General features: G+C 55.4%; 1 protein-coding gene across 9 annotated transcripts in view; it reads left to right on the top strand.

The window, feature by feature from the left end:
* Positions 1-20,967, top strand: part of FGD3 (FYVE, RhoGEF and PH domain containing 3) — a 61,595-nt gene that overhangs the window by 24,430 nt on the left and 16,198 nt on the right. For 7 of the 9 annotated variants that reach the window (XM_023627614.2, XM_070248677.1, XM_023627616.2 and 4 more), the window contains exons 2-8: positions 5,813-5,967; positions 6,667-7,159; positions 13,170-13,259; positions 13,975-14,111; positions 15,605-15,761; positions 18,262-18,400; positions 18,974-19,032. In XM_023627614.2, the coding sequence (XP_023483382.2) occupies positions 6,710-7,159; positions 13,170-13,259; positions 13,975-14,111; positions 15,605-15,761; positions 18,262-18,400; positions 18,974-19,032 (1,032 nt within the window). In that variant the 5' untranslated portion in view covers positions 5,813-5,967; positions 6,667-6,709. Of the gene's footprint in view, positions 1-4,591; positions 4,789-5,812; positions 5,968-6,666; positions 7,160-13,169; positions 13,260-13,974; positions 14,112-15,604; positions 15,762-18,261; positions 18,401-18,973; positions 19,033-20,967 lie in introns of all 9 variants that reach the window. The other 2 variants (XM_070248676.1, XM_070248673.1) reach the window with 1 other exon arrangement.

Genomic DNA, 20,967 nt, shown 5'->3' with positions numbered 1-20,967 from the left:
GGCCTGAGCCTCACCCCGCTTGGGGGACCCGAGACTCCGGCTGCAGGCCGGGGCCAGGGCCACTGGGAGCGCAAGCTCAGTCCACCTGCCCGGGTCTGTGCGCTGCCTCGCCTGGGGTCTGAGCCCCCCGACCGTGTGCAGGCGCGCCCAGCCGTGTCCTGAAGGGCAGGGTGGGCATGGCGGGCAGGACCGGCAGGGCAGGGGGGCAGGGGCAGGGCAGGGCCAGCAGGGTACGGGGGGAGGGGGGGCCGGGGCAGGGCAGGGCCGGCAGGGGAGGAGGGGCAGGGCAGGCGCAGGGCTGGCAGGGCGGGCAGGGCGCGTGCGTCAGCGGCCGTGGAGAGGTTTCAGCAGCGCTGGCTCCGGCCCAGGCCTCCCACAGCCGCAGGTCTCACAGCCTTAGGCTTCCGCGGGGGCGTGTGGAGAAAAGGGCAGGGGTGAGGCCCAGGGCAATGGGGGCAAGGCAGGGAGTAAGTTTTAGGTGGTTTTGAATCGCTGTCCCCTTGGTGCTAATTTACAAAACTTCTGATGAAAACCTTTCTGAAATGCATTGGTTTTTTTTTTTAAGCTCTTTTTTATTGTGATAAAATACTCATCACATAAAATTTACCATTTGAACCAATTTTAAGTGTACGGCCCTGTGGCGTTAGGCTCATTCACAGTGTTGTGCAAACACCACCATCTGTCTCCAGAACTTTCTCATCCTCCCAAACTGAAAGCTTGTCCCCGTTTTTCCCCAAACTGAAACACTCACCCCCAGCCGCCTCCCCCAGCCCCTGGGACCAACGTCCTACTCTCTGTCTCTATGGCTTGGACTCCTCTAGGTCCTCATGTGAGTGGGATCACAGAGTCCTTTTGTGACTGGCTTATCCCACTGAGCGTAGTGTCCTTGAGGTTCGTCTATATTGTGGCAGGTGTCAGAACTTCCTTTTCAGGGCTGAATCATATTCCACTGCAGGATAGACCACTTTTTGTTCATCCGTCCATCTGTCCATGGCACTTGGGTCGTCCACCTCTGGGCTGTTGTGAATAATGCTGCTGGAACACAGGGGTGCAGACCTGTTCGAGTCTCTGCTTTCAATTCTTCGGGAGAAACGTGTTCCTGAGGACGTAGCGGGCTCCTGCTGGAGTTTGGTGCTGGCGGAACTGCAGCTGGAGCCCCCTGAGGAGCACTGAGACCCCCACCCGCTGTCCAGCCTGCAGCGCCACACATTCACAAGTCTCTCGGCGCATGTGTGATGGGAAATTTTTACTTCCTTTTTGTCTTTCCGTATTTTCTAAGTTTTTCTAAGAAGAACTCGTCATTCATATGGTTTAAAAAAGCCAGAATAGCTTTCAAAAGTGATGGTGTGAGCTGTTTGGGGAGCGTCTGGTTGGCATCTAAGCAAGCAGGGGCAGTGTGTGCTGATCGCCTCCCTGCTCCCAGCTCGGCTTGCCCTGCTGCCCCTCCCGCTGACCCCACCACATCCCGGAACAAGTGGCGCCCACGGCGTCTGCGTCCATCTCTGTGTTCTCAGCTCACAGGGTGGGGACCAGGCCACCTGAGCAAGTAGCGTGCTTTGGAGCCTGCCCCTGGAGCTGGTAGCTTCACTCACCGGCCCTCACTCCTTCCGTCTGGCACGGCCAGCGCAGTCAGGCCCTCGTCACTGTGGACACGGCCTCTAGATTCTGCAGCCCCATCTTCCAGCCTGCGCCCCACAAGCAGGTGTGCGCAGCCCAGCGGTTCTGATGCTGCCTCCTGGGGCTTTCAGCATTGTTTGGACTACCTCCCGCTTGTAAAGAGCAACCCCACTGAGCACTGTCGTCTCTCAGGGTGCGGGGACCCCAGGCTGGCCAGGCGCAGCGGGCGGCTCTCACTCAGGGCGTCTGTCGCCAGACGGTGCTGGAGCCGTTTCAAGGGCTCTTCTCTCACGCTCTCCGTCTGGTGGCTGCTGCTGGCCGTCAGCTGGGGCTCCATATGCCGGGGCCCCTAGGCCACATCACTGACAAGACAGTGGAGCCCCTGCCTGCCCGGGGCCTCCGGGGTGCAGGTGACAGCAAGTGGAGGGATGCGGTGGTAGTTTTAGCTGGGGCTCCTGAGGACGGGATGTCTGGGGCAGATGGAGCTGTGTGGTGGGTGGACTCGTGGCCCATCTGCAGGACCATCCCTGTCCATCCCGAGTAGCTGCTGAGCAGTGTAGGGGCTCCAGGGCAGGAACCTCAGCATTCATGCTGCCCTGTCTGCTGGCTGCTTCGGATGGAGCCACTAAACGGTCCACGTCACCCTGGGTGGTGGGGCATTTAATTTCTCTGTACTTGTGCAGTCCCCACACCTCCCCTAGTCCCAGTGTTGGGGCCTTTGATGCTGGGTGGTGGCAGCCTCGGGTGTCGGGGACCCCTGGACCCTGGCTTAGTCCTGCAGCAGGCACAGCTTACCTGGGCCCGGCTCACCTGGGGTTGGCAGGAGCCAGCCTCACTCAGCTTAAGCAACTCAGGGCTCCTAAAGGGAGAGCTGAGTGGCCTGGTAGAGAGAACCAACAATGGCTCTTGGGCTCCCACGTAGTGACATGTCCCTGGCCCCAGCTGTCAGAGTGAGCCCGGAGCCCAGTCCAGGGCTTCAGAGCAGCACGTCTGGTGGGCCCAGCTCCTGGGCGCCGGTTTCCTCCAGGCCAGCGTGGCCAGGGTCAGCCTCGCGTCCCCGTCTGAAACACAGAATGTCACCCACCTTGATGATAGTGACTGAGCGAGTGTGCAAAAGTGCTGGGCACAGCTCCCAGCACATGGGGTGTGTGCGTGGGTACATATGTGCACATGTGTGTATTGTGAAGGCATGTGTGTATATGTCCGTGTGTGTGTGTGTGTGTATGTGCATGTGTGTGTCCCCTCCAAGACCTCCTGTCCCCCTGAGCAGTGTGGAGGGGAGGCTGGAACTGGACTGGGAGACCAGTGCTGAGGTGGGCAAGGCCGTGGCTGTATCTCACGGCTTCCTGAACCAGACCAGGGGGTGTTCTCGGCTGTTGGCATCCAGGACCTCCCTCTGCCAGCATCCACTCTCCCTGGAGGACATGTTCGTGCTGAGCCTTGGGCTTTCCTGTCGGCGGAGCCTGGCTCCGCTGCTCTTGCACAAAAGCCCTTGGAAGATGCGATGGCCACGGGTCAGGGCCTGCAGGGGAGGACGCTCCCCTCTCCTCTGGATGGAAGCGCTGCGCAGGCACGGGGCTGCTGCAGCCTTCCCAGGCTATGTGCCTCCACACGCCTCATCAACGTCCCCTCTGTAACGAGAAGGTGAACCAGGAAACTGTCGGCAATGCGCCAAGCTGGCACAACTCAGAGGTGTCACCTTCTAAGAGGTGTAACTGATACACAATTTGTTGTGTGCGTTTAGGGCATAAACGTGATGTTTTGACACATGTGTACCGACCCTGACGCCACCCCACAGTTGTGATGCCAAGCGTGTCTTCATTGCTCAAAGCTTCCTCGTGCCTGTTGTAACTCCCACCCCACCCCTGCCCCTCCTGCCAGGAACCCCGTGCTTTCTGGCACCAGGGATTGGTGAGCATTTCCTAGAATTGTGTGTGAATGAAGAAACAAGGAGGCTCCCTCCGTTTGTCTCCTTTCACTTGGCATAATTATTTCCAGATTCATCCGTGTTGTTGGAAGCAGTCTTTTTCCCTCGATGTTCTGGAAAGGTTCGTGCAGAATTGGTGTCATTTCTTCCTGAAATGTTTATAGAATTCACCAGTGAAGCCAGCCGAGCCTGAGTTTTCCACGTGGAAAGATGTTTAAACACCAACCTGTCTCTTGCTGGGTGTCCACTGAGCTCCTGAGGTCTGTGGATTCACAGTTTTCATCAACTCTGGGAAAACTGGTTTCCTCAGACATTGTCCCATCCACCCTGTCCTTGGACTCCGATTCCACGTACGTGGTGCTGCTTGAGGTTTCCCTTTCACGCACGTTCTCTCTTTGGGGAGGCTCCTGTCGTCTCTCCAGATCCGCTCGCTTTTCTGCCACGGTCAGTCCTTCCGGTGGGTCTTGCTCTCACACTTTGTGGTTTTCTCCCGTAGACGTTGGGTGGGCATCTTTTTGTACCTTCTGTGCTTCCAGCCCCTCTTGAACAAGACAGACTGCAGGCCGCCCGGCCGCCTTAATGACCCGCTAAGCCCCGCTTGGCACCAGCTGCAGGTCAGTTTCGACTCTGAGTTTTCCTCCTCTGGCTGCTGTGCGCCTGGCGACCTTTAGTTGGGTGCCCGACGCCGCGACCCTCGCCTCGCTGGGTGCAGATGCGCTGGCTCCTGGAACTGTTCTTGAGCGTTGTTCAGGGATGCGGTTAAGCTGCTTGCAAACAGGTCGGCTTCATGCTAAGATTAGTCAAAACTTGTCACGCAGGACTGGGCGGAGCTCACTCTGGGGCTAATTAGCCCCACATCAAGGCAAGATCTCTGACGCCAGGACCGTGGGTTTCCAGTCTGGCTGGTGGGAACAGGCAGGTGTCCTGCCCTGTGTGAGCGCCAGGCAACATTCCCTCTGACCTCTCGGGCCGTGTGGCTTCCCCACAGTGCTCTGAGCTGCCCCATCCTGGCCCCTCCTCAGCTCTCTGCTCTCTCTCTCTCTGCAGCCCCCTCGTGTCCTCCAGGGCCTGCTCCTCCTGGACTCTCCGCCCCATCTCCTCACTCAGGGTCCTCCTGACTCCACTGGGGTCCCCTTCTCCCAGCAGGAAGCTGGGGCGACAGAGGGCTTCCCTCACCTGTGTGACCTCAGGAGCCCCGGGCCGGCTGCCTGGCGTGGGCGTCTCTCCAGCTGTCGTTCCGTCAGGTGTGTCCATGTGTTGGTTGTTTCAGGCGAGATCATAATGCGGCTTCCATCACTCCGTCTTGACCGGAAGCAGGAGCCCTGCGGTGGGGCTGCAGCGGGCTCCACCTGGTGCCAGACACTGCGCTGGCACTGAGGCTAACTGCGCACATGCATTGCATCTGGCATATTTTTACTGTGGTGTTGGGTCTGATTGCTGGAAACTGGAGTTTATCTCCCATGCTATGAGAGGAATGCAGCAAAGCATGTATTTTCTCTTTAGAAATCTTGATATTTTCCCGTTAAGCTCCTTAGGAATTTGGCGGTGGCCAGTGACCAACCCATACCCGGCACTGGTTTGGTGTCGCTTAAGGAGAGGTCCACTCGCAGGAGTTTGGCCACTGGAGAAAGTGAGCCAGATGGTCTCGGGGCGGACTTGGTGTTGGTCCCGGCCTCACCAGCCCTGGGCGCCGGGGGAGGCAGCTGACGCCCCATGTCCCACCGTGCTGCCCAGCCGGCCAAGCGGCAGGCTCTGGACGTCTCTCTGGTCGAGCGTGTGAGACCTGTGCCTTCGCCGGTGGTTCTTTGTTCTGTTCAGTGAGTGAGCGCTGAGTGTGTAAACAAACTGCCGGCAGCTCGGCTGAGTGTGAGGGCAGGGCTGCGCACGCCTGGGGGGTCCGGGAGATGTTGGGGTGTGGCTGGGAAACACGTGTGCAGGCCAGGCCCTCCTCACACTGGGTGGGCTCCACACACTCAAGGGGAGCCCGCCTCCCTGGCTTGGGTGCGAGTGGCTGGGGACGCGCTCGGTCTGTCGAGTTTCAAGCTGGCCCTGGGGCAGCCCCAGGCCTCCTGCGCTGCTCTGGGTACCACCCTGCCCCAGGGCAGGAAGCGGCCTCTGGCCACCCTGCAGGCCTATGACCAGCCCAGGTCCCCCTCACTTTCAGAGGCACACAGCTGCCTGTCCACCCTTTCCCTTTGGAACTGGGCCCTCGCCCCTGCCGTCCGGCCCCAGGGAGGAGCTTGTCATTGTCCCCTCCTGTTGTTTTAGAACCTGCTGAACTGCTCCAACACTGCTGGACCAGATTTTCAGTGACCTCTCAGCCTCACGGCCTGAGCCGGCCAGCCCAGACACCCCGACGCAGCTAGCAGGGAGCCCGACGCCTTCCCGCCTCAGCACCCTCAGCGGAGAGTCTGCTGGCCCAGGTAACCAGCCTGCCCCCAGGGTCAGCGACCCCGGCTCCTGGTCCCCGTTCCTCTCTGCAGCTTCGCTGTGGGTTCAGGAGGAAGGTCTCGAGGAAATCGATCTCCCTCTGGCCCATCCTGCCCTTGAGGCCCCGAGCTGATGCCCGGGAAGTTCTCTGTGCGTGTGGACATGCCCCTGCTCCTCGGGGCCCAGGAGAGGCTGGGGTGGGAGCGGAAGCCGGTCCAGCGCGGGTGGGGAGGACTTTGGGGTGAGACCAGAGTCTCTGGAAGGTGCGTGGCACCTGTGGGGGATCCTGCCTCACCTGGAGCCGCGTCACAGGATGAAAACCACACCATGGACCTGACGTGCTGCGCTCACAACGTGACCGCGGTGACTCTGTTCGGTGACTTAATTCACTGAGCTGAGGGCGTCTTCATGCTACAGGATCCTTTCCCTTCTCTCTCTCTCTCTCTCACGCCTCCCCTCTGTCTCTACTTTCCTTCTTTTTTTTTTATGTAGAATAAATTTATTTTTAAAATAAAATGCTTTCCATTTGTCCTTTCCCAAAAGCCTGTCTGGACAGGGCCCAGTGGAAGGTGACGGGGGGCTCACTTCCACACACAGCACCAGCCCACCTACCCCTGCCACCTTTCTCAGGGGCTGCCCCGGGGGCGGGTCTGGTCCCGCTGGCATTGACTGTGCTCGTTTCTCCCCGACAGGAAGCCCCAGCCAGCCCCCCACGGAGCTCGGGGAGCTTTCAGGATGGAGGCAGATGGGGGGTCCTCGACCCCCCTGGGTGCCGCTGCTGCCCAGGGGGTGCTGGACACTGGGCCTGGCTGCTCCTCCCTGGAGCTGTGCGACACAGCCCCGGGGAAGTTCCGAGCGCTGCCCCTTGGGGACCCTGCCAGCCAGACCGATGCAGGCGCCAGCCCGCCAGACACGGGCCCTGCGGGGGAGCTGAGCAGCAGCACCAAGATCCCCAACCGGGACAGCGGGATCGACAGCCCACCCTGCAGCGTGGCCGGCGAGCACTTCCCCTGTGAGGAGGGCAGTGAGGCGGCCTCCCACCCCCCGGTCCCGGGGCTGCACCCAGAGACGGCCCCGGATGGCAAGGCCCCACCGGAGGAGGCTGAGAGCGACGTGGGCGAGGGCAGTGTCAAGGAGCCTGACCCCAAGGACGGCCCCCCGAGGGCCAACACGGACCCGGCCAAGGTAGGCTGCTCTCCTGCCCTGGGTGGCGGGGCCTCCTGCCTGGGGGCTTGAGGTTTCGGTAGTGTCACCCACACCTGGTGCTGGTAGTCGGGTGCACACCCTGATACTGTGCTCAGAGAGGCCCCTGTGGCGGGTCAGTGGCAGGCCCTGAGGGAGATCATGCAGTGGGGTCCCCAGCACCTCGGGTGACAGACTCACTCCTGAGCCTCAGTTCCCGAGGCCGCACAGTGGACCCCACCCAGGGCGGCCACAGTGGCCTGTCTTAGTGGTGACAGTGCCACCAACGCCCTTCGCTGGTGCTTGCTGCCCACCTTGCGGAACCCCTGTGAGGAAAGCAGTGTGAGTATCACCCCAGTTTATGAGCAGAAAACCCCAGGGTCACCCGCGGACGTGGCAGTGGTGGGAAGGGAGCCCGAGCAATGAGCGGAGCCCCAAGCAGATGGCCGCCCTGGAAGCAGGTGTGCCCGAGGCCGCGCAGGTCGCCTTGGGAGGAAGCCCGTCTGCGGCGCTTTGGCCTCTTGGGCTCTGGGCTCTGTGCTGCGACTCATGGGGATGCGGATATAAAGCAGACGGCCCCCGGCGTAGAGAGACCGCCTGTGCGCTGGGAGAACGGCCTGGATAAGTTGCACGTGACTGGGTCCCAAGAGAAGCACAGGTGGCATCTGACCAGGGCATCTGACACGGCCAGCGCTGGGAGACAGGACTGTCAGCGAAGGGCGGCTGCGTACCTGCACTGTTGTGAGCCAGCTTCTGGGGGGCAGGCTGGGGCTGTGTTTTAATCTAGGTGTCATTATTATTCAGGTGCGGTGAGGCCAAGAGATGAGGAGGTGACTGCCTCTGAGACATAGATTGGTACTCAGATCCCAAGAGGAGGGGGCAGTGCCACGCCACAGGGCCACACAGGGAAGCACAGGGTGGGTCAGGAGGCGGAGGGAGAGCAAAGTGTGAGCGAGAGCCTTTCCTGAGGTTTCTGAGGGAAGGAGCAAACGAGGCAGGGTGAGCAGGCCAGTTAGCATCACTTGAGCTGTCTCTGGGCACAGGGGCTGTCCCTGGGCGTCTGCACCCAGCCTGGGTGACTAGGGGGCCAGCGGAATAGCAAATAGAAAGGAGGTGGTTGGGATGTGGGCTCCGGGTGGTTGGTTTGCGTTTGAAAGACCCTCTTGCAGGCAAGTCCTTTCTGTCTCTAGGAATCAGCTAACACTGGGAGGCCCCAATGTCAAAATATCATAAATACAGAGACTAAATGACGTGGTTAGTATGGCTGTACCTCCTGTGGCTCTCAGGTGTGCTCCAGGGAGAGCTCAGGGGCTGCTCAGTCTCCCAGGTGCGGGGGAAAACGCAGACGGGCCTGGCCCAGTCGTGCCCGCAGAGGCTTGCTGGGGAGCGCCTGGGTCTGTGTCTGCAGTGTGAAGGCGCCGACACTCCTGTGGCTGGTGGAACGGCTTGTTTTCTCCGTCACAGAGTGTCTGGTTAGAACGCCCTTCATCACATGCTGGCCCATCCTCGGGATGGAGCGCCGGGACCGTGTGCCTCGCATCCCTGACCCGGGTAGAATGAGGGGGTCTGAGGTGGGGAGGTGGTGCAGGAGTACACACACATCAAGTTGTGTGGGGGAAGTTCCCATCTATTCATAATTTGTTGACAGTTTTAATCATGAAACAGTGTTGAGTCTTATCAAATGCTTTTTCTGTATCAATTAAGACGATCATGTGTGGTTTTTTTCCTTCATTCTATTAGTGTGGTGTATTACTTTGGTTAATTTTCATATATTGACTCATTGGTGCGTTCCAGGAATAAATCTCATGTGGTCATGGGATAATCCTTTTAGTGTGCTGTTGAATTCAAGTTGCTAGTGTTTTTTTGAGGATTTTTGCATCAATATTCATCAGGAATAACAGTCTGTAGTTTTCTTTCCTGTAATGTCTTTGCGGCTTTGGCATCAGTGTAGGTCTGACCTCAAAGAATGAGCCTGGAGGGGTTCTCTCCTCTTCAATTTTTTGGACGCATTTGAGACAGATTGGTGTCAATTTTCCAGTGAAGCCATCTGGTCCTGGACTTTTCTTTGTTGGGAAATTTTTTACTGCTTATTCAATCTCCTTACTTGTTAATGGTCTTTTCAGGTTTTCTGTTTCTTCGTGACTCAGTCTTGGTAGGTTGTGTGTTTCTAGGAATTTATCCATTTCTTCTGGGTTGTCCAGTTTGTTGGTGTAATTGTTCAGAGTAGCCTCTTAACGATCCTTTGCATTCTGTGGTCTCTGCTGTAGTATCTCCTCTTTCAAGTGTCATTTTAGTTATTTGAGTCCTCACTCATCTTTCTTTGTAAGTCTAGATAAAGATTTGTCGATTTTGTTTATCTCTTCAAAAAACAACTCTGAGTTCTGTAGATTTTTTTCCATTGTTTTTCCGTTCTGTTTCATTTATCTCTGCTCTGATCTCTAGTATTTCCTCCTGTCTGACTGCTTTGGGGTGAGTTCTTTCTTTCTTTACTTTCTGGAGGTGTGAAGGTGGGTGTTGATTTGAGAGCTTTCTTCCTTTTTCACACTTGCATTCACAGCTATCAGCGTCCCTCTCAGCACTCCTTTTGCTGCATTCCAGAAGTTTTGGTGTGTTGCGTTTTCATTTTCATTGCTCTCAAGCTGTTTTCTGATTTCCTTTGTGAATTCTTTCACTCTTGTTTAGGAGTGTGTTGTTTGATTTCCACCTGTCTCTGGATTTTCCAGTTTTCCTTGTGCTATTGATTTCTAGCTTCATTCTGTTGTAATTGGGAAAGATCCTTTTATGATTTCAGTCTTCTTGAATTTGTTGATGATTTCTTTGTGGCCTAACCTGTGGTCTGTCCTGGAGACTGCTCCATGTGCCCTTGAGAAGAGTATGTGTCTGCTGCCGTGGGGTCGAGGGCTCTGCGCATGCGTTAGGGCCATTTGGCCTACAGTGCTGTTCACGTCCTCTGTTTCCTTACCGACGTTCTGTCTGTGTGTCCTGTCCAGTCTTGAAAGTGGAGTTTTGAAGTTTCCTCCTCTTGTTGTGTTGCTATCTGTTTCTCTCTTCAGTTCCGTCAAAGTTTGCTTCATGTATTTATGAGCTCCGAGGTTTGGTGCATAAATATTTGTAATTGTTATATCTTCTTCATGAATTGGTCCTTTTATCATTATGTAATATCCTTCTTTGTATCTTGTAGCAGTTTTTTATTTAAAGTCTATTTTGTCTGAAATGAGTATGGCCACTCCTACTCTCTTTTGGTTTCCATTTGCGTGAAATATCTTTTTCCGTCCTTTCACTTTCAGCCTATGTGTGTCCTTAAATCTGAAATGAGTTTCTTGTGGACAGCATATGGCTGGAAGCTGGTTGTTTATCCATTCAGCCAATCCATGTCTTTTGATTGGGGAATTTAATCTGTTTACATTTAAGTAAACACTGACAGGGAAGGACTTGCTACTGCCCTTTTGTTAATTTTTTTCTATGTCTTGTAGCTTTTGTCCCTCTCTAACTGCCTTACTTTTGTTTCATAGACTTTTGTAATGATATGCTTCAATTCCCTTCTTGTTTTGTTTTGTGTATATTCTATACGTATTTTCTTTATGGTTACCATTGCAATTACATAAAACATCTTAAAGTCGTAGCATTCTTTATTAAACTTATAACAACTTAACTTTGATCACGTATAAAACTGTACTCCTGGGGCTGGCCCGGTGGCACAGCAGTTAAGTTTGCATGTTCCGCTTCGGCAGCCTGGGGTTCACCAGTTCAGATCCCGGGTGTGGACATGGCACTGCTTGGCAAGCCATGCTGTGGTAGGTGTCCCACATATAAAGTAGGGGAAGATTGGCACAGATGTTGGCTCAGGGCCAGTCTTCCTCAGCAAAAAGAGGAGGATTGGCAGCAGATGTTAACTCAGGGCTAATCTTCCTCAAAAAAACAAAAAACAAAAAACTCTACTCCTTTACAGCTCCTTTGGTGTCACAAATTACATATTTATATATTATATACCCATTAACAAAGATTTGTAGTTTTTAAATGTTTTCATCATTTAAATTCTATGTACCAAAATTGCAATAGTGCAGGTTACTATATTAGCCCATGTATTTACCTTTATTGGAAAACCTTATGTTTTGTACAGCTGTACATGGCTGTCCACCATCTTTTCACAACTTGAAGGCCTCCCTTCAACATTTCTGGTATGGCAGATCTAGTGGTAATGAACTCCCTCAGCTTTAGTTTATTTGGGAAAGTCTTAATTTCTTCTTCACTTTTGGAGGACAGCTTTCCTGGATATAGAGTTCTTGGATGACAGTTTTTTCCTCTCAGCACTTTAAATACGTCATCTCACTCCTTTTTTTGGTCATAGTGGGTCTCAGTGTGATTCTTTTGGGGTTTATTCTAGTTGAAATTCTTTGAGCTTCTTGGATTTGTATCTTAATTCCTTTCCTCAGATTTGGGGAGTTTTCAGTCCTTATTTCCTCAGATCAGCTCTCTGTCCTTCTCTCTCTCTTCCCCCTCGAGGACTCCCATAATGCACATGTTGGTCTCCTCGTCAGTGTCCCCTGTGTCCCTTAGGCTCTCTCAGCTTTCCTTCATCCTTTTTTCTCTTTGTTCCTCTGACTCAGTGATTTTGAATGACCTGTCTTCAAGTCTGCTTACTCTTTTTTCTGCCTGGTCAAGTCTGGTGTTAAGCTCCTTTAATGAGGTTTCTAGTTCATTTATTGTATTTTTCAGCTCTAGAATTTTCATTTGGGTCTTTTTTATAGTTTCTATCTCTTGGTTTATAGTCTCATTTTGTTCATGCATGATTTTCTTGATTTTGTTTAGTTGTCTATCTGTGTTCTTTTTTAGCTCATTGAGCATCTACATGACATCTACTTTAAATTCTTTGTCAGGCAACTCATAGATCTGTGGGGTTTTTTGGTGGAGAAGATTGGCCCTGAGCTAACATCTGTTGCCAGTCTTCCTCTATTTTGTATGTGGGTCGCTGCCACAGCATGACCTGATGAGCAGTGTGAAGGTGCACACCTGGGATCTGAACCAGTGAACCCTGGGCTGCCGGAGGAGAGTGCAGGAACTTAACCACTATGCCACTGGGTCAGCCCAAGATCTGTGTTTTTTTAGGGTTGGTTTCTGGAATTTTATTCTGTCCTTTGATTGAACCATGTTTCCCTGTTTCTTTGTAGTTTTTTGCTGGGATTTGGGCGTTTGAAAAACAACCACCTCTCCAGCTCTCCCACTGGCTTTGTGTGGGGGCAGACCTTCAGCAGTTGGCCTGGCTGGAGGGTCTAGGACTTCTGAAATGTTCTCTCATCTCTTGCTGCCCTGGCTTCTGCCTGCACAACATCAGCTCTAACATGCTGCTCACTGCTGTTTTCGGTGGCTGTCAAACTCTGGTGCTGGTCATGACAACCCTCCAAGTCAGGCAAGACAGAGGCTAACCCCTCAGGCAGCCCCCAGACAGGCCAGCACATTGAATGCTCTGTTCACTCTTGGAGCCCCAGTCCGGGGGTTTCCTCCCAGTTGTGCTGTGCTGCGTGGGGCGGGGGACACAAAAGGGCCAGTGCTGCCAATTTTCCTATCCCATTTGCTGGAATCTCTTCTTGGTTTTACAGTGACTTGTGGGCCATAGCTTCTCAGCTGGTCTCTAGAGTTCTCACTGAGGCATTCTGGCCCATATATTGTTAACTCCGTGTCTCTGGGGAGGAGGGCCTGTAGCTTTCCAGTCTGCTGTCTTGCTGACATCACTCCACCAGGTATTTGAATGTGGCTGCTGCAGTCAGAGCCCAGGAGGATGACCGTAGAGTCGTCTCTGGGCTGCAGTAGCTTTGCGGGATTTGCAGAAACTGTTGTCTTTCCCAGAAACCTCCCTGGAAATTCCATCTGTGAGAATGAGCCCCACATCCCAGTCTCGGGGGCCTCCTCTGCCCTCTGGGCCCCGGTCACCCCTGGCTGCAGCTGGTGGCCCTCGGCAGACCCTGCTTCCCGAGGCTCGTCTGCCCGGGGTGAGCTGTGGCTCTTCTCTCCACAGTGCTCTGAGCCCCAGAAGCTGCTTCACATTGCTCAGGAGCTCCTGCACACCGAGGAGACCTACGTGAGGCGGCTGCACCTGCTGGACCAGGTAGCCACATGGCTGGGTCCCACCTCTGTCCACTTCCAGAGTCTCAGTGATGAACTCCCATTGCAGCGTTGGCTAGGCCTTGCAGTTGGAGTATGAATGACTTGAATACTAAAACTGGGACAAATTCACGTCTCCTCCAGAAACTCCTACTTTTTGCTTTCAGAGCCTGGGGCAAACGTCTTGTCCAGTCACCTTGGGGCCTTTCTTCCTGGCAGTTGCACTATCTGAGCATGTAAATGGCCTCTGGACATCTTTCTGCATAAATAGTTGGGACAGTGGGTGTGACCCCCCCCCCTCCCGTTCACGTGGCTACATGGGGTTTGTGAGCACAGGAAGTAAAGCTGCAATGGAAACCCAGGGTTCTTAAAGCTGTCGCTTCTGTTTGTAGCTCACAAAACAGAGAGGAAATGGGGTCCTTCTGTTTCCCACAAGATGTAGATGGAGGAGAGGTGGCCTATCCCCGTCCAAAGGGCGCTGTCGCTGCCTCACCCCCATCCTTAGCCATAAATAAGCTCTCACCCCCATCCTTAGCCATAAATAAGCTTGTGTTAAGCCCATAAGGTTGTTTGAGCCAGTCTGATGAGTGGGCATTTCACTAAGAAAGCAGGAGGTGTGGGGGCCTCTCCTCAGCCCCCACACTCACAGCAGAAGCACCATCATAACCGTCCCCCATGACCCACACTCCGTGACCGTGTGTGGGCTTCTCTGTGCCCAGGTTTTCTGCACCCGGCTGACGGAAGCGGGGATCCCTCCAGAAGTCACCACAGGGATCTTCTCTAACATCTCCTCCATCTATTGCTTCCATGGGCAGTTCCTCCTGCCTGAGCTGCAGACGCGGATCACGGAGGAGTGGTGAGTGTGGCTCGTGGCTCCTGGCTCCTGGGAAGTGGGGGGCCAGTGTCTCCAGGGGAGTTTTGTTCCAACCCCTTTGGCCACTGAGGGTCCTGGTGATTCTGTCAGGGTAGTTTTGTTGAATTTTCAGTGCCAAGTGGCCTCTAAGTCTGGGGTTCGCATGCCTGAGAGGCAGGCAGGCACTGAGTGCTGTCTCAGCTGCCCGGCCCTGCCCTCACAGTTTCTCAGTGTCTCCAAGCCCTAGCTTCTTCATCTGCAAATCAAAGGGACTTGAGCACCTGCTCAGAGGCTCAGGGTTTATGGGGTTTCCACTGAGGTTTGACGATCTGCAAACACGAACCAGAGGAGAAAGCGAGCTGGTCGGGTTCTTTTCCTCCCAGTGTACACTCCACCTACGCTTTAAAACGTGAGAGCCCCTCAACAGTGCGCCTAGGTCCTCCCACTGCCCCTGCGGCTGTCCTGTCCCTCTGCCGCTTCTGTTCATCCTTAGCAGAGGGACAGTTTGGCGGTAGCAAGTTAAGATAATAAGACGTCCTGGGTGGGCCCCGACTCCCGTTCTCGCGTGCCTGCTTCCTCCCATCCAGGTGCTGCTGCAGCCTCGCTCTGGCAGCCCTGCTGTGTCCAGGCTTCACGGGCCTGGCTTGAGCCAGCACGCGGCTCTCCTGTGGCATTGGGGGCATCAGAAGCTGGGCCCCCTGGGGTCCCGAGGAGCTCGTTCCCTGGCTGAGGCTGGGCCAGGGACACCGCAGAGGCCAGGGCTCGACTGGGGGTCTCTCTTCACCAGTGAGGCCCAGCGAGGGTCCGGGTCAATTTGTAAATCTTCAGGAGGACACGCTCTGCCTGCAGGGCAGGCTGCACTGTGGGTTAAGGCTCAGGGCTGGACTGGCCTTCTGGCTAATAGTCCTCACCTGCTAGAAGCGGGCTTTCTCCTCCAGGCCCTGGAGGGGACATCAGCACACAGATGCTTGTGCGGCTCCTTGTACCATAAGTGATGATTCTTTAGTCAAATCGCACACAGTCTGAGGTCACTGACTTGATGCGTTTATGCTTCTTGAATCTTACTTCCAAATCCCTGTGCAAACTGCCGTCAGCGCACGCGTGCTGCCTTCCCGTGGCGTGGCCAGCGTGGGATGCCCCACTGCTCCTGATCTTGGCTCCCCGAAAAGGAGTAAATGGGGTTTTGCTGATTCTCTTTGACAACTGTGCCCTCATTAGCATGGTCCCGTTACCGCTAGTCCCCTGGTCTTGAGCAGGGGTTCTGTGCCTGCACCTCGAAGGGCTGTGCACGATCTTCTCGTTCCCTCCAGGTAACACGATGCTCCACCCACGTGATACGGGGAGGGCACTCAGGCTCAGGGGAGGGTGACCAGTCTGCCCACCAGCACACGGAGCTGGGAGTCGGGCTGTGGCCCCGTAACCCCCTAGTGAAGTCCCCATCGCACCCTGACCCCTCACCCGAGCTAGTTCTCTGATTATCTCACTCCCCTATGAAGGGACTCAAACCCCCGGCTTGGGGACATCCTGCAGAAGCTGGCCCCATTCCTCAAGATGTATGGCGAGTACATCAAGAACTTCGACCGGGCCATGGAGCTGGTGAGCACCTGGACCCAGCGCTCACTGCTGTTCAAAGACATCGTCCACAGCATCCAGGTAGGGCAGCCCTGCCACGGCCTCAGGGGCAAGGCGCTAGGTTCATGTTCAACATGGAGAAAGTCAGGGACATTGTGGGATGTGTCCGGATGCCCTATTGATGTTTTGATCCTTAAAATAACTCCCAGAGACAGATCATTCTATTTCACAGATGGGAGAGTCATGGCTCAAAGAGGTTGCGCCATCTGTGCCATCATGAACTGCCATATGATAGAACCTAGATCCAGATGCCGGCCTCTCCCTCCCCAGTGTCCCTCAGTGGCCGGTGCAGGCACTCCGGACAATGTCACATTCGTCTTTTCTTTCTCTTTTTCTGCAAACAGCTTGCTGTTGTCTCCTGCCACGGTGGTCTCTTTCTTATTGATTAACCAGGTTTTTATATCTTAAGAATGTCAGCTGTTTTCTGTCATACATGTTACAAATTATTTTTCCCCATTGATCTTGAATTTTTAACTTTATTTATGATGTTCTTTGCCATACAAAACTTTTGGTTTTTAAGTGGGCACATTCACCAATTTTTAAATGAAGTAATGCTTTAAAAAAAAATCTTCAAAATAATGTTTATACATGCATTTCCCACTCCATGATTATGTAAATTATGTTTTCTTCTAATGTTATGACTTCATTTTAAAAATTAAAAATGCTATCCCAGAATAGTTTCCAGATGGATTGTGGTATGAGGTAAAACCCAGTTTTATTTTTGTGAATAGTTAGCTGCTTGTCCCAACATCCTATTGACCCCGGGCACCATGCACACACACACACATGCACACACATGCTTGCCCACGTGCACACACACGTGCACGTGCACATACATGCATAGAGTCAGCCCTCTGCATCCGCATCCGTGGGTTCTGCATCCGGGGATTCAGCCAGCCATGGATTGAAAGGCCTGCAAGGGTTGCATCTGTACAGACTTTTTTTTTTTTTTTCTTGTCATTGTTCTCTCAACAATGCAGTGTAACAGCTATTTACATAGCATTTACATTGTTAGGTATTATAAGTAATCTAGAGATGATTTAAAGTATTCGGCAGGGTGTGTGTGGGTTTTATGCAAATGCCACGCCGTTTTCTATGTTGGGACTTGAGCGTCCACAGATTGTGGTGTCCACGGGGGTTCTGGCACCAATCCCTGCGGACATGGAGGGACGACTGTACGTTCACATGTGAAATACAGACACGTGTGCATACCTGCATCTGTACACACGCACGCACATCCCTCACTGTAACCTGGAGGGCTAATGGGCACTGGGCCCGCTGTGCTGAGAGTTGGAGGCCAGGCCCGGGTTTGGGGTGGCCCCTCGACAATTTTCTGCATTTTCCCCAGACCCTGCTGTCGTCAGGTCCCCCATGATTTCCTAGTGTGGGGTCGCAGGTTCCCCTGGTCCCTCGGCGTCCCGTCCCCCCAAGAGGGGACAGTTCTGACGCTGAGTCCTCCCTCCGTCCCACACCCCACCCCTCACTCACGTCTGGGCCCCCGGCTGTCCCCACCGAACGCTCTCCTGAGCCTCCTAGCTGTGCCTCAGCTGACCCACAGCCCTGAGTGCCAGGCAGGACTGGGCGCTCAAGCCGCCTGAGTCTGCGGGGGCTGGGGTGGGGGTGGGGCAGAGGGTCACCGAGCAGGCGTCTGGGAAGGAGGGTTAGCCAGGCTTCTGCACTCCTGCCGGGGGAACCAACTGAGAACAAAGCCCTGTTTTCGGAGTTACAGCAGGGTTCCTTCTCCAGGAAGCGTGTGCCCCATACCATCTTAATAAGTTTCCTGTGGGGAGGTACTGTCAGCTCATGTAAACACCCTCTACCTCGTGGTCCTTTGATGATACTCGCCCCCAACGCTAGTTTTTATGACATGCTCTTCCAGCCTGTTGTGTCTAAGGCCCATCTGAGCTGGAGGCCGCTCTGTCGGGGCCCTGAGCCTGCGAGGGTGGCAAGTGGGTGGGGACGTGGCTGGCTAGTGCTGCAACCTGAACGATGCAGCGACCTCCCAGGCCAGCGCAGGGGGCGGCTGACAGCCTTCAGCATGCGTGGTCTGGGGTCTGCACAGGGGTCTGTGCTTCAGGAAGAGGGTGGGGAGCCCGTCGTGGTGCTGGGCAGGAGCCAGCTGCCAGAGCCCCAGCACCCCCCACAAACACTCCATGCGGCATTTAGAAGGGAGGAACCGACAGCCCTTAGTGGCTTCCGGGCCTGCCCCTAGGAGAGCTGGGAAGGCAAGTGGGGCAGTCACCCCAAGGAGGGGGCAGCCTGTCCGAACACTGATCTGCAGCGAGGCCCGGTGGGAAGGAGCCAGTGCTGGGCCTAGAGCAGGCTCACACGGGGTCTGGGGTCTGCTCCATTGTTCAGCCGCTTCAAGCCTCAGTTTCCCCTACTATAAATGTGGTCTTCAGTCAGCTGGGTGCAGGTGCTCCGGGCACACTCCTGGGGGCTGTGGTGGCCAGAGGGAGAGGTGGGGCCCAGGGTCCGCGTGTGCCCTTGGGTGCCCCACGGCCCCTCTGTGTCCCCACAGAAGGAGGAGGTGTGTGGGAACCTGACGCTGCAGCACCACATGCTGGAGCCCGTGCAGAGGATCCCCCGCTACGAGCTGCTGCTCAAGGACTATCTGAAGAGGCTCCCAGGGGACGCCCCCGACCGCAAGGATGCAGAGAGTGAGCCGGCCGGCCGCCAGGCCCAGGGGCTCCTGGGCAGTGGGAGCTGGGTCCATGCTGAAAAGCCACATCAAGAGAGAGACAGGGACAGAGACAGAGAGAGACAGAGGCAGAGGCAGAGACAGAGAGGGGCGGGGACAGAGGAGGTAGAGAGCTCCAAACGCCCCCCCGAACACGTCTTGGGAAGTGACTGAGAGCCTCTGAGGGCAGAGGAGAACAGGCCCCGCCCCCACTGCAGTGTGAGGCATGGACGCTGGTTCCCAGAGGGGTCTGCTGGGTGCGGGCAGAGCTTAGGAAGGGCCCCAGCAGGGGGCGGGAGCTGCTCTTGGTACAGGGGCTGCAGCCAGCAGCCAGCACTGGGAGGGGTCTGTGCAAGGGATTGGGGTGCCAACCCCAGCAGGCCCCCAGCAAATGGGGTGTGGGCAGGATCACACCCCCTAAGCCTGGTGAGCAGCCCCGGACGCTGAGAGAAAGGGCGGGAGCAGGGCAGCTCCGGGCGCAGGGCCTCAAGTGGCCAGGACCTGTGTGGAGCCACCGACAGCCCCGCAGCCTGACTTTGCCCTCCTCCTGCAGGGTCCTTGGAGCTCATCTCCACAGCCGCCAACCACTCCAACGCCGCCATTCGGAAAATGGTGAGTGTGGGGCTCCTGGAGGATGCCACTGGGCCGAAGTGCGGTGCAGGGAGGGCGCAGAGCGCTGGGCGCCTTGGCATGCACACTTACCCCCTTGTCCCTGGTGGACAGGGGCTCGTGGGGAGCTAGACAGGCCCGCCCCTCACTAGCTTGGCGGTGGTGAGTGAGTTACTTAGGACTCCATTTCCCCACCTGCCAAGCGAGGTCACTGACAGAACCTGTCCCCTTGGGCTGCTGTGGGGATTCCATCACTCTAACAAAAGCCAGGACAGGAGCCGGCGCAGCAAGGGTTAGCTCTCAGTATTCCCATCATTCGTTCATTCCTTCATCAAGCTGTCTTAGCTGGGGCTGCCATAATGAGCTACCACAGACACTTGGCTTCAACAGGACATTGATTTCTCAGTTCTGGAGGCTGAAAGTCCGAGATCAAGGTGCCAGCCGGTTCGGTTCCTGGCTTGCAGGGGCCACCTTCTGGCCGTGTCCTCCCGTGGCAGAGGAGAGCAAGCTCCCCGGTGTCTCTCCCATGAGGTCCTAATCCCATTGTGGGGACCCCGCCCTGGTGTCCGTGACCTCTTCTGAACTTCATCACCTTCCAAAGGCTCCACCTCCAAATACAGCCCGAAGGCCGAGGAGACAGCGTCCCCTTGTTGATCGAACATCTCCTGTAATGGGGTCTGTGGAGCATCCTCTTGTTGATCGAACACCTCCTGTAATGGGGTCTGTGGATTGGGGAGGTGTCCCTGAGCCCAGGCTGATGCCCTGTGATGCAGGTGGCCTTGTCCTCATGGGGCCATGTTTGGCCCAACACTGCTCAGGGCGGGGTGTAAGAGTTTCTAAGTCCTTGCCCAGAATTACAGATCAGGGCATTTCACAGGAGAATCCAAATTCCTGGCTTTACTGGAAAACTGCAGAAGCCCCAGGCCCGCACTGCAACCTGTGGCTTTGTTGGGGTGAGGCTGGCATCCCCCAGCAGGCCAGCTCTCCAGGTGCTGCAGTCCCCACCCAGCCCTGGTACTCCCAATCTTGAGACCTGTTTATCTTCACACAAGCACTGTTGTTTTGGGAGGAAAAGAAAGTGAAATATTTCTTTGATCCTACATCTCTCAAAAGTGAGACATGAGAGGCAGCACGTGTGTCCTGTGTCCTTGTTACCAGCTTGTCCCTGGATTTGGGTCTGGGGTCCCCGGACCAGATGGGCCTGCGGTTGGGCCCACAGTAGGGCATCCACATTTCACTCTGGGTCCTTTTTATTTAATTTCCCTTTTTTCCTCCCCAAGACTAATCTAACGGAGGAGAAAGAGCTGCTCTTTCTGTCTCTGAGCTCACATGGAGCCCATGGACATTTGGGGGAGCCCCCACAGGCCTACATCTCTGAGGGGCATGGATGAGGCCTGGGTGGACTCCGGTCCCACTCATAGCGTGCCCGCCGCATGGCAGTTCTCTCCCCAAGTCTGGTGAGGCCTCTGCCCACCGGGTGTGACAGGCAGGGGACTCTGGTGTGGGCGAGGTCTGACCCCTAAAATTATCAGTATGTGCTCATGGGAGTCTGCTCATACTTCCACCTGCCCCAGCCCCCAACCTGGACCACCACTCCAGCTTCCTCAGCTTCTGATCCACCTCCTCTGCTTGGAGCTCCCTGTGGGCACCAACCTGTTGGTGTTGGAAGCCAGAGGGAGATGACCTGCGGACTGGCAGAGGTCCGGGCTCATGATGGCGCTGGGCCACGTGGTCTGAGGGTGGAGCCGGAACCAGGCAAGGCCAACACAGGAGGTGTGGCCTCCAGGGTGAGCTGAGCTGCCCGAGGTGTCCTCTCTGACCCGATGCCCTTTGCTGCCGTAGAAGGGAGCCCTAGAAGGAGCTGCGTGCAGCGCGGAGGCTGAGGAACAAGCCCAGTTCTCCAGACAAAACTCCTCCAGCAGCTCACTGACTTTTCTG

Source organism: Equus caballus, chromosome 23 (genome assembly GCF_041296265.1).
Source record: "Equus caballus isolate H_3958 breed thoroughbred chromosome 23, TB-T2T, whole genome shotgun sequence".
NCBI classification, from domain to species: Eukaryota; Metazoa; Chordata; class Mammalia; order Perissodactyla; family Equidae; genus Equus; species Equus caballus.
The sequence above is the reverse complement of the archived record's forward strand: the minus strand, read 5'-3'. Positions and strand labels throughout refer to the sequence as shown.